This window comes from Electrona antarctica (assembly GCF_951216825.1).
Source record: "Electrona antarctica genome assembly, chromosome: 18".
Lineage (NCBI taxonomy): Eukaryota > Metazoa > Chordata > Actinopteri > Myctophiformes > Myctophidae > Electrona > Electrona antarctica.
This window is the reverse complement of record NC_136799.1, coordinates 27,205,926-27,218,765: the sequence shown is the minus strand read 5'-3', so window position 1 is coordinate 27,218,765 and position 12,840 is coordinate 27,205,926. Positions and strand designations below refer to the sequence as shown.

The 12,840-nt window shown below is 42.5% G+C and overlaps 1 protein-coding gene across 6 annotated transcripts in view; it reads left to right on the top strand.

Annotated features, from left to right (window-relative positions):
• Positions 1-12,840, top strand: part of aqr (aquarius intron-binding spliceosomal factor) — an 88,647-nt gene that overhangs the window by 29,163 nt on the left and 46,644 nt on the right. For all 6 annotated transcript variants that reach the window (XM_079528505.1, XM_079528507.1, XM_079528509.1 and 3 more), the window contains exons 20-23: positions 3,926-4,095; positions 7,574-7,815; positions 8,037-8,195; positions 8,830-8,899. In XM_079528505.1, coding sequence (XP_079384631.1) covers positions 3,926-4,095; positions 7,574-7,815; positions 8,037-8,195; positions 8,830-8,899 — 641 coding nt within the window. The remainder of the gene's footprint in view (positions 1-3,925; positions 4,096-7,573; positions 7,816-8,036; positions 8,196-8,829; positions 8,900-12,840) is intronic.

Sequence of the window (12,840 nt, the reverse complement as noted above, 5' to 3'; positions counted from 1 at the left end):
TGTTCCCTAAATCGTAAATTTCAATAATTCACAGCTTCTTGCATTGAAGACGGCCTGCCTGTCTTGATGTAGTCAACCAAACCTAGGTCCAGCTGTTCGACAACAACTACTTTACCCCATGTTGTATTGGGTGTAGGTTCCAATCCTGAACTATCATCATCAGGGGGATTTTATGATACACCCGCAGAGTAACAAAAACATTCAAACATCAGAGGCCAACAGGATTGAGTTTCACTATCCCATTCCCTGCCCTGCGCTACCATGAAGGAATTCCATTTATATGTCTGCGAAAGCATCACCCTCTAGCCCCCTATGGGAGTAAGCCAAAAGCTCTCTGCTAGTCTGTCGGGCATTGCAACGCCTGTTCCTGCCTGAGAGGCATCAGAATGTAAGGCCTATTACTGCTGAGGTGAGGCAGTGCCCAGCCGGAGAACTGAAGGATAAGCTGTTTTTAGCAAGGCGAGCTGGTTTGGCTTTGTGGGGGAAATAAAATTATATTTAACATTGCAGTTCTGGTTTTTGAGGGTTTAGTCTGTTTTCAAGGAACCTGTCTCTGTCCCTTTCTGTGTCTGTCTGCCTCCCTTATATAGAAGGCCTTAGGGCCATTCCAGAATTGAGGGTTTTTGCATGAAACGGATACCACATGGCATGTCTATTGTCTACAAACGGAATTTTCATTCTTTTCATCACATTATATTCTTAATTTATTTGATTAGAGAGTCACTGAAATATCACAATATCAGACAGGATTGGTGGATACCGAACTACTCGACGGCGGGCACCACACTCCCTTGAGTCCTTGCCGATGCGTACCACGTCATATAGGCATAGCCCTCGGATCTGTGGCTCTGGACAACCGGATCTCCATACTGTACATGCCTATATATGGGCATATTGGGTTTGTTTATGGTTTTGTCTGAGTCGTAGTGATGTGGCCGTGGTCCTGCCTATATATGGGTGTATAGGGTAAGGTTTGTTTATGGTTATGTCTGAGTCGTAGTGATGTGGCTGTGGTCCTGCCTATATATGGGTGTATAGGGTAAGGTTTGTTTATGGTTTTGTCTGAGTCGTAGTGATGTGGCCGTGGTCCTGCCTATATATGGGTGTATAGGGTAAGGTTTGTTTATGGTTTTGTCTGAGTCGTAGTGATGTGGCTGTGGTCCTGCCTATATATGGGTGTATAGGGTAAGGTTTGTTTATGGTTTTGTCTGAGTCGTAGTGATGTGGCTGTGGTCCTGCCTATATATGGGTGTATAGGGTAAGGTTTGTTTATGGTTTTGTCTGAGTCGTAGTGATGTGGCTGTGGTCCTGCCTATATATGGGTGTATAGGGTAAGGTTTGTTTATGGTTTTGTCTGAGTCGTAGTGATGTGGCTGTGGTCCTGCCTATATATGGGTGTATAGGGTAAGGTTTGTTTATGGTTTTGTCTGAGTCGTAGTGATGTGGCTGTGGTCCTGCCTATATATGGGTGTATAGGGTAAGGTTTGTTTATGGTTATGTCCGAATCAAAGTGACTTCAGCAAATTGTAATTGTTGTGGGCTCGAGTAGCGATGGCTGGTCTCGCGAGATCACAGAACCGTCAGTCAGGGGCAGAAGGCAGGAGAAGTCTCCCTCAAGCTTTACTTAATCGTACGACAGTGCCGTGTGTTAACGCACGCCGATTTAAAAGTCCACAATGTGTCGTTGCAACGTGTTGTGAGCTTGTAGATTAGTTATGTTTTCTACGCGATGCGGCATACGACGAAATATGCCTGCCTGTTAACACAGACTTCACACTGACCACAGACACGGACGGTGTGGGTGCACACATGCCTCGGAGCATAGAGTTATATAAGCCTCGGAGTCGGTAGGCTTTTGACTTTAAGTTGCTCGGTATTAGAAAGCAAAGCACATACATTTAATCACACAATGTTACTTTTAAATTGATTAAAATTGATAACGGGTCAAGCTGAAACGTGATTCATTTGGTAGTGAAGACAGACAGTTTACAGTGAGTCTCGACCGAAAACAAAACTATGCATGGATTCTTGTCTCTCGCGTTAAAGCTCCCTCCGTGACACATTTATCTTGTAGCCTACCTTAATTAGATTTAAACCAAAAACAAAGCATTGCTTTGATTATTTCCTGTTTTCATGTCGAGATATGGATTGTTCCAACTTCTATCACAGCACAATGAGTACATCGTTGGAGCGATGCGTCTCTGTTCCCCAGCACTAAGGTGGTCTTTACACGACAACGGTGTTCATAGAAAACGGCAAAATAAAGTATCGTTTGCTGGTGTCCCTTTAGACGAGAACGGTGTTTTCAGGAGGTGAAAACGCGAAAGCACCTTCCAGAGTGGAAATCTTGGAGAACGCAGTTTTCTCCCTTCTCCATGTAAACAGGCAAAACGGTGAATCCGCAAATCTTATGACATCATGGCCTCGTTACATTTTTACTCGCACCTTAAGAAATTTGGTAGCATATGTGACCTAATAGGAGCCCTGTCGAATAGTATTATTATTCCCGGGACCGTTGTCCTGCTGGGCTCTGACGTCGTGCGGGTCAACCAATGGGAAGACAGAGGGATGCCATGTGGGTCAATCCATCATCGAGTAAGGAACTACTCGAGCCCACACTGTTTCTTCAGGAACAGTATTTTCTAGTATAGGATTAGTATTATTAGCCACTCACTCAATACAGATTTTTCTTTTTTGAAATAAAATAAATTAGTTTCATTACTGATTAGTGAAAAATACCAAAAATTCTGGAATCGGCCATATGTCTGCATGTTTGTGTCATAGTCAAAAGAATGATGTACATTAGCAGTGGTTATATAAGCTACTGACAGATTGCACATTGATCCAATCTAGCTCATTAGCTACATATTCAAGAAATAGCCTTGTACAGGTCTGCTTGAGAATTATGCAAGTCCCTTGACTCTTAGACTGAGGTTAAACCAACATATGTGCCCCACATTTGGCAGCTGGCTCAAGTTGCATGGCACATAGCACTGTAGCACATGCTCTATGTTATGTATTTTTATGACGAAGGTATGGCATTGCTCACGTAGTGCATTAGCACCTACTCACTTGTAGGAAATTCTTTGGCAGACAATTCACTGATTTCACTCCCATAAAAAGACAGAAGTCACATACTGTCTTTTGCACATTCACACACAGAGCGACAAATAAATAAGTCTGAAACCGACACATCCCATTGTATATATGCTGGCACCTAATGGTACATTAGTCTCTTGTCCCCTTCCACATTACTTTTGCTAGTATTATGTACTTTTCTGGTCAAATGATATCTGATCAAAACATTTCTTCTCAAATGGGTTGAACCACCATTTTGTGGACCCCAGGAAGAGCTCTGCTACTTTGGTGGAAGCTAATGGAGATCCAAATAAAGACATTGGTCTCAACAGTAAAGTAAATGCTGGTTTTCTGAAGCACCCATCTTGTACACATACAGTACTAACCCTAACCCACCAAATGATAGGTTCTTGGTTTAACCATGATCCTAGATTACTATTCGTATGCCTTTGATGTATTACCTCGTGTTTACCCTACTTACTTTAAATCGCTTTGGATTAACCCATTTTGACCTGAGATCAGATTCTAAAAATGTCTTCTAAATCCTGACAGTTTTCTGAAAAAGCTATGTTTCTGTGTCAGTCGTTCTTTGATTTTTCAAAAATAGCAGACCTACAAGTTCATAGCGCGGCACTCGGTGCCGCGCTATGAGCTTGTAGATCTGCTATTTTTCAATAGCTAAAGCATAACATAATGCTAACACCAAAAGGGGTTCCCGCCCAAAATGGGTTAAGAACATCTGCTAAATGCTTAAATTGTAAAATACCTAAATTGTCTCGATGTCTGTGCCCAGTTGCCCACCATTGAAACAGTTGAAATGTATAATTTGTAACCAATATCCCCCCAGGACCCGATCCTAAACCTAAGCTGCGAGGAGATGCCAGAACATTCCGTGTGTGGCTGGATCCAAACCAGTACCAGCAGGACATGACCAGCAGCATCCAGAACAAAATAGAGGATCCCTATGAGACCTTCAACATTATCATGAGGCGCAAACCCAAGGAGAATAACTTCAAGGTATGGGCTGTTTAATATGAGGATCTTAGATTGTAGGTGATAAATACCTGCAGAGAGATTAAAGATATCTTGTCATTGCTAATAGGGTTGTCCCGATCTGATCACGTGATCGCAAATCTGGACCGATCATGTCATTTTCAAATTGTCGGAATCGGATTGGGAGCAAAGAACTTGATCCCTAGTATCAATATGATACCCGTATCATATTAGACTGGATATTGTCTGTGATTTAGGATATTGTACTATTGTGATATGGTGTAAGTGTTCTATGAAAATATAAATATCGGATTGGGGAAAAATCGGTATCGGCAGATACTCAATATCAAATGATCGGAATGGGATCGGGAGAAAAAATATGTGGTCGAGACAGACAGACAGACAGACAGACAGACAGACAGACAGACAGACAGACAGACAGCTTCCAATGTGGCTGGCATTGCCCAAGGCAACTTGAAGCTCATTCTGTCACCCATCGTTAGACACCAATAAACACATGGCATCTTTCCAAGATGCTGAAACACAGATGGATCATGATATTGGGATAAGACTGTAAAATTGGTTGTCCTCATGGACTACCCTGTCAAACATCTGTCTTCCTCTTTTGTGTTTACCGTTACCAGCACACACACATTAGTAAACACAAGTGGGATCGGGATAGATGGGAAAATATCTAAGTAGCCGCACTTAGATATTTGCCTGCCTCTTCTTTCTCCCTCTACCTCTCTGTTCCCCTCCTTTTCCTCTTATGTTGGAGGATTGCCTCTCCAGGCCATGAGCTCTTGCCCTCCCAGCATCTCCCCTGGGTGATCAATCACATGTATTGGGTCTTTGAGCTGGAGGGCTCAGGGCAGGGCATTGGTGGGATTACCACCGGATCAAGCCCCCACACCCCTCCCACCGGTCCCCCAAACAGACTCCTCCCTGGGTGACCTTGCAATGCTCTCCCCTCTCTACTCTCTCTCCCTCCAAGAATCCATCCCTGGCAACAAGCCCGTCAGTTATACTACATACAGTGGGATCAGCTTGCAGCCTTGCAGGAGCCTGATGGCAGAGCATGATAAGAAAAAAGGAAATCCCCGTCCTATATCCTTGTTTCAAGAGCTGCTAATCCACATGCCATCATGGGTTGTTTTTTTTGTTTTGTTTTCACAAGCCATGAAAAGGCTAAATGCATTGGATTTGTTTTATTTTACTTTCATATAGGCTATTTGTCTAACTAGTCCATATCCAGGGATGCACGCACACCAAATATGTGCAGAATTGGGATTGCAACTGCTACTACAACTTTGCACAATTGAGCCATATTTCTCTCTCTGGCATTGTGTGGGTGTACACTCCAACCATAAAGCCAGCCATGTTTTGACCCACCGTCCATCTGAGCTATGGGACCATGGCCACTTCTGTGCTTTATTGACTACATAATAACAGCAGGCTCATACTAGGTCTGCTGCTTGCCATGCTTTTAAATCAAAGTCCTTCATATCTTGGCACCATTGTTGAGCCCGCTTTCTTTCTGGCATTGTGTATGTATAATGTAGCCTGAAGCCTGGTCCCACTGTCTGGCCAGATTATGGGACCTTGACCGATCAGATCCCACACCCCGTGGCAGAAAATGTGCCTTCTTCACTCCGTTCATATGCCAATTTGCCAAATATGCATTGAGCAATGCTCAAATGCCCATGTGAAATTTCAGATGATTGGTCAACTCACTGCAGTGCAGAGAAAAATGGATGTGGACAGATAGACTGGAGTTTGAATGTTAGGATGTTGTGCTCCATTTTCAAGTTTTAAGTTTGTGAAGCTCAAAATGCAGATATATTTTCTCTAAGTCCATTTGTCATTTCAAATCCACCAGATTGGCAGATGTTTTCTAAATGAAACAAGGGTTTCTTTCTGTTTTGAAGAAACTCAACTGTAACTCATAGCAAATCCAGAAAGATTCTTCTCCTCCCCTCATCTGTGATGAGGTTCCCTATTAAGAATTTGACAGTTGGCAGCTCATTAAAATATAATTGACAGATGCACACACTTCCCATTCCCCCATTAGTCAAACTGTAGAGCTATTGCAGTCTGATCCAGTCTTTTTTTTCTACCCCCAAAAAGTTTTGCAATCTGGAAAAACAGCGACCCCAGTTGACGTGAGTCAACAGTGGCCACGTTTACATGAGGTCTTTCAACCCCTCTTAATTCCGAATAGAAGTTAAATCCTATTAAACGTCATGTAAACACCTACAAAAACTTAAATCCGAATGAAAATGCTCGATGCGATTATTCCGATGTTCAATGCGATTGAAAGAAAATTGGACTCATGTATACACTGCTTCGGATGTAAATTCATTCTGGTCTTTCTGAGCATGCTCATTTCCAAGGCGCTCCAACTCCAAGGTGCTCATATCCAAGGCGCGCCGAGGAGTTTGCACATAGAGCGCGTTATTTCGTGCATTTTGCAGATCCGAAATCCACACAAAAAAACGTGGAGCAGCAGCAGTGATGATGATCCCCCTGATCTGTGAGTGTTCAAAGATCCAACCGTCCCGAGTTGATGATCACTGATAATTTTCAAACATGTTTGATATAGGTTATATAGCCAGCCTATATGTATCTGGATTACTGTAGGCTACCGTGCATCGGGGGACTCACAGAAAAACGGAGGAGAGAGAGGACGAAATGCCGTTAGTCCGCTGTTCAGTAATCTCACACACACACACAGTCCCAAGAATACGCTATTATCGCTATAATGTCCTTTTGTACTTTTACAGGCTATAACTTGCCTATTCCAAGTTGCAACCAAAACGTCATGAAACATAATGGATTTGCAGTTTAATTGCATTGATGAGCAGCTGCAATCAATCTAGTATTAAACATCCAATTTATTCTCTGGTAGCCTACTTTGCCCGGAATATATTATGCCATAATGATGCGGCGATAGTGTATCGTGCACATATATATGCTATGCATAATATGCTTTATGCGATGTACAAGACCACAGATGGGACAGCCTGTAGATCTCTCTCTCTATCTCTCTCTCTCTCAAATAACGAGCGACCCTTGATACAATAATAATCAGTGTGTTGCGTGCCCTGGCCGTGCTGTAGATAATAAAGTACAAATAAAAACGAGATGATCACCTTCCCAGCGGAGAAGGGGAGCCGCAGCGGGTGGGGAAAAAGATCACATCTCCATGTAAACAATCATTCGGAATGACCATTTCCCATGTAAACTCGCAGCAAAAAAAATTACTTCGGAAGTATTTTATTCGGAATGATCAGCCTGCATGTAACTGCGGCCAGTCTGTCTTGAGAGACTAGTAGTTTTGTAACCTGAAATGAACAATTCAAATGGTGAAAGTCTAATGCCTGATTTAAACTTGGTTGCGTGCCGGTGTCTCAGCAAAACTAGCTGATCTACATATGTTTTTCAAAATATGTTGTATTTTATTTTTTTATCTGTCCCCATTTGTTGTCTGCCTGTAAATCAGGCAGTGCTCGAGACCATCAGAAACCTGATGAACACGGAGTGTGTCGTCCCAGATTGGCTCCACGACATCATCCTCGGCTACGGTGACCCAGGCAGTGCCCACTACTCCAAAATGCCCAATCAGATCTCCACTCTGGACTTCAACGACACCTTCCTCACCCTCGACCACTTGCGCTCCTGTTTCCCTGGTTACACCGTCAAGGTCACCGAGGAGAATAGCGAACTGCAAGTACCGCCTTTCCGGTGAGGGTCAACATGTGATTGCAGAGCTCAGGTTTATTATTAAGGTTCAATGATGAATGAAGGAGCATTGAGTGTTTTGTTTATTGTGCATTGTTTATTTTTCTAACTGTTGCTAGCAATTGCATTACCTCGCTATCCTCTCTAATTAATCACAATGTACCTATGCCGTTTTCTTCTTTTCTTACCTTATTTAACCATCAACCTTGGGCTTTTGGTTCCAGAATTACATTCCCCATCCAGAACCAAACTGACAAAGGGAAAAAGAGGAAGGCTGATGAGGAAGAAGAAAAACAAGAAGAAAAACAGGACGACAAATGTTTAATTGTGGAGCCCCATGTCACCCCAAACCGTGGGCCATACCCTTACAACCAGCCCAAACGGTAAGGGCCAAAGTCAAGTTCCAGGGTCTTTTTTTTAAGATCATATGTAAACATATTATTGTTCTCCTAGCAGGGGTTATCTGAAGGCTCTTAATAAACATAATTCACAATTATGCTCATGTCACCAGGCGTTCTGGGAAGATGCCATCGCCTTCACAATGTTTGGATGTGCATATCGTGATGTCAAATTTGAGCAGACCTGGTTGTTGTGAACAGATTTGAAATATATTCAAGAATTTTGTTCCTTGGCTTGCTGTGTGACGCTGATCAGTGTAGTTGTTTGCGAGATTATCTGCGGACAGACATGCACACACAGACCAGGTTGAAAACATGATCTCCCGGGTGGAGATAATAACCACAAAATAATTGCTCTCTTTTCTGAAAATTAGCATCCATAATATTCTGTTTGTACTTTGATGTTAAAATCTTGGGGGTAAAAAGTCCTTTGGGGAAGGCCCTGACTGAACTGGCTTTCATGAAGGCTTAGAGAACATCATAGCAAAGCTTGTGGTATGAAGCATCCATAATAAACGTGCACATGTAACTCTCACGGCTACATCTCCATAAAGAACATGGAGATGTATAGTAATGTCATGGGAACAGTAAATGTAAATCTTTGCTGTATGTCTTACAGGAACACCATCCAGTTCACTCCTACTCAGATTGAAGCCATTCGAGCTGGCATGCAACCAGGACTAACCATGGTAAGAAAACCTAGTGAAAAGGTGTCTAACATTTGCTATCATGAAGTATCTGGGAAAAGACATGGAATTTAGGATATTTTTTTCAGTCCCGATCATTTTATGGAATTTAAAAAGAAAGAGAGAAAAAAAATGTTTTCACAATTTAGTTTTTGACTTTGATCTCACTTTAACCAGTCAAGTGTTTAGTGTAAATCTCGGCTACAGGATGAATCCCACAGATAATTGGCATCGAAATTGATGTGAAGTTTATTCACTCATGTTTCATTCATGTTTGAGTTCATTATAGCAAAACAAGACCCCAGGAAGACTAGAGGCTCATTCATGTGTCTCTAATGGGGATCCTTTAATAAACATAAAGCTGTGTCGTTTAAATCACATTTGCACTGCTCAACAAAAACTGTCAGAAATGTTGCACTACATCTGCTGGAATATTTATTGAAAAATACATTTCAGTTAGTATGTTATTGTGTCTATACAGCATTTGTTCATTAAAGATCCTGTCTAACCGAAGATACTGTATATCACATTGAAAATGTAAATACGGTACACCTTATGTCACATCCATCAGCTGTAGACATTGTGAATGTCACACATAGTATTGTGACGTTAATTCAGAGCAGATGTTAAAACTCTATAAGTCACGTCATCATATTTATCCTCCAGTAATATACACAATGCACATACAGATCTTTAACACAATCAGCGCCAGGATTTATTTCAAAATAACAGCTCGGGGTGCCGCGCAGATATGGCCGCTTTTACTCTGTAAGCCCCCCCCTTCCGTTCCGGACAAAAACCGGGAGAAATATTTTTGCTTGCTTACCTCGCTATCATTACGTTCATATTTTGAACGAGAGGCATGTTGAAGTCAGAAATTAAGAGCTTAGTATATCCATCTAGTCAAAACCACGGAGAGCTTATACGAGGCATTCTTTCTGAGCCGTATACAGGGAAGTGAACGACAACGCGCATGCGCGAAGAGCAAGGAGTATGGTGCAGAAGGAGAGGCCAACTAAAAAGATATATATATTTTTCTCTCGTTTGATATCAATGAAAATGATATCGTTTTTTTATTTTTATTTTCACTTTGGTCTCACTTCCTTCCTGGACTACAAAGTCACACCTCCATGCAGCCTCCCCCTCTCCACAAGGAGCACTAAAGCAAAGCATTATGGGCATTGTAGTAATTCAGCAATCCAGTCGAACCCTAGTCAAACACACATACTTCATTATTTTTTGGCCATAGGGTGCAAATTTAAAATTGTGCTACTGTTATCTACTACAAATACTATTAACATTGAGTTACTGCAGTTTCTTCCAGCGGTGAAATGTCCCTTTAATGTCTTGTATTACATCCATGAGTTGTAGACTGTGTGGATGTCAAACAGCAAGATGAAGTTAATTGCAACATTTACAGAGTGACACCATATTGAACAACAATTTGCTCCATAAGTCACACATTGTTTCTATCCAGCAGTGTGATGATGTTGATGCTGGGTGAGTGCATGGTGGCTGGTATGACCGTACACACATCTCCCCTGCTAACTGCTGGAATACAGAGGATTTTCAGCCACTCAAGCCAATCTGACTGACAGTCAATAACTTCACACTGGCAGATGCAAAGCTACAGGCTACTATTCATTTTCAATAGAAACCAGTGACATGAAGATACAAAGCGAGCGGTATCCGATGTTTTTAGCCGCTACAAAATCTGCAGCACTACAATCTAAGTTGAGCTGGCTTCAACTGCAGCTATAAAACGAGCACAAACTTGTTTTTAACCCAATCCAAGCCATCAACGAGATATCTTGAGGAAAGCTATTATTACCATCGGGGCCATCCACGAGAGAGACGAGATTTGATTAAAAAATATATTATTGGTACCTTTTTTCCTGCTTCCGTTAGCTTCCGTTGCTAGTCTCCACAGGCCTCCCATTGTAGAAACAGCCTACATGATAATCCGCGGTACACGTGCATGGGGTTATTAGTGTTTTTTTCTGCTCGGAATGGGATAAAGTACCATGTTTGGGAGCTTATAAAACATTAATCCGAGCTCGCACTAAGGAAATTAATCGTCTGCGCGTTGGCAGCCTAGAGTTAGGCTAGACTACAGATATGTAGCTATCACTTCCGGGTCGGGCGGATGTGGCTCTTCTTCTTTGCTTATGGCGCGCATTTCACTGGCACTAGCCTCACAATCCCGCCTATGGTAACGGCATGGAATCGGTTAACCACCTCCACACACCTTCTCTCTAAACACAATTCCTGCTTGCAACAGGGGAAAGCTTGTCGTTTCTGTCAGCCAGTTTCATGTTCTTTTTAACCCCAGGCTTTATATTTTCCTTTTGATTTTCCTTCTCCGTGTGAGCGCGGAGAAAGAAGAAAACTCCCCCACCCACCAGTGAACATGCTGGAGGTGTCTGCAGTCTCCCTCTCTGATGCAGATAGTAAGCTGCAGTGAAATACTGTACTGTCCTGAAACGCACCTCCATACATGAGCAATAACTCACGACTGGCCATGGTATACTGTATTGTGTAACAGTATCTTAGGGGGAGGAGCTTTACAGATGTAAATCTGCTTTAAGGTGGATCTTTTTCTCATGAGGTTTTGTTTTAATTCTGCACTACTAAATATTTTGCTGCTGTGGAGGAGCTTTCTTCTATGCCATTATCATGATGATTATTATTTACCCAGGCATGCGCTCCTCTATCCACTCCTCCATAGTTAAACCTCCACAGAGATCAAATCTCACCCTAAATGCATAATGTAATTTTGTTGTCTGTACAAAGACTTATCATACCACACCAATCAGTCAGTCAGTTTGCATGATTCACCAACCTGTTTTCTAATGTAAATGAACATTGACTTTGATGATGATCATTGATGCACAGACTTGCAATAAAATCACACAGCCTATGACTATGTAAGCACAAGTTCAACCTCATACACATTCAGTAATCAGACACTTTCAGACAGTCCTATTGTGTACTGGAGCTGTCCTGGCAGGAGTAGACACGGATGCATGTGTATTATGCACAGGTTTTGATAGTGGCGCCACTCCTGCCTGGTGATTGGTAGCTGGCAGTTATGCTCTGAGTTATTTATCACATAGCTAGCAGGCGTAAATATGGCAGACTGGCTATCAGCAGACTCGTAAAAACAACTCTGCATACGCGGCTTGCTCTTCTTGCCTGTCTGATCCCTCCCTGGCATGTGTTACAGTTGTTAGCAGCCAAGACGAGCCACATTCTCCCTCTGCCTGCCTGGCTGGCCTTCTATCTTGAGCCTCATTTATGCTTTGGCGTATGGTGGTGCGGCCCACCGTAAATAGCCAATCTACAAGCTCACAACGAGCTGCATTGTGACGAGTGGTGAGCTGCTATTTAGCATTAGCGAAACCACAGAGGTTCTTGTGTGTAATTCTGTAAACTGGAGCAAGGTTATATTGTGGTCACTAATTTTAGAGGCAAATGCTCACCTGAGATGACACTGGCTAGGCCTAAAATGCTTCATGAATATTTATCTTTTGAAGTGAATTTGAATAATTTGTGTACCCGACCCGTGTGCTGCGGGGGCGGTGGTATTCCGATAACAAAACACACAAAGGTGTGCTCGGAAGCTACCGTCGTCCTTGGTATAACTCCCTCCCTGCTGCCTGGTTCTGTGTCCTTGCCTCGTGAGGTGTGTGGCTGATCTGGCATTCCGAGTGGCACCACAGCTGCTGCACGAGGGTTATCCATGTGGCACTAGCAGTGGTGGAAAAATACTCAATTTTGTACAATACTGTAACATTTTAGAAAATAGCAGATCTACAAGCTGCACGATTTGCCTAAAAAAACTCTGAAACTTCGATTTCGATCTACAAGCTCACAACGTGTTGCGGAGGCGATGCGTTGTGAGCTTGCAGATCAGCTATTTTTAGCATGCAACATGTCATACG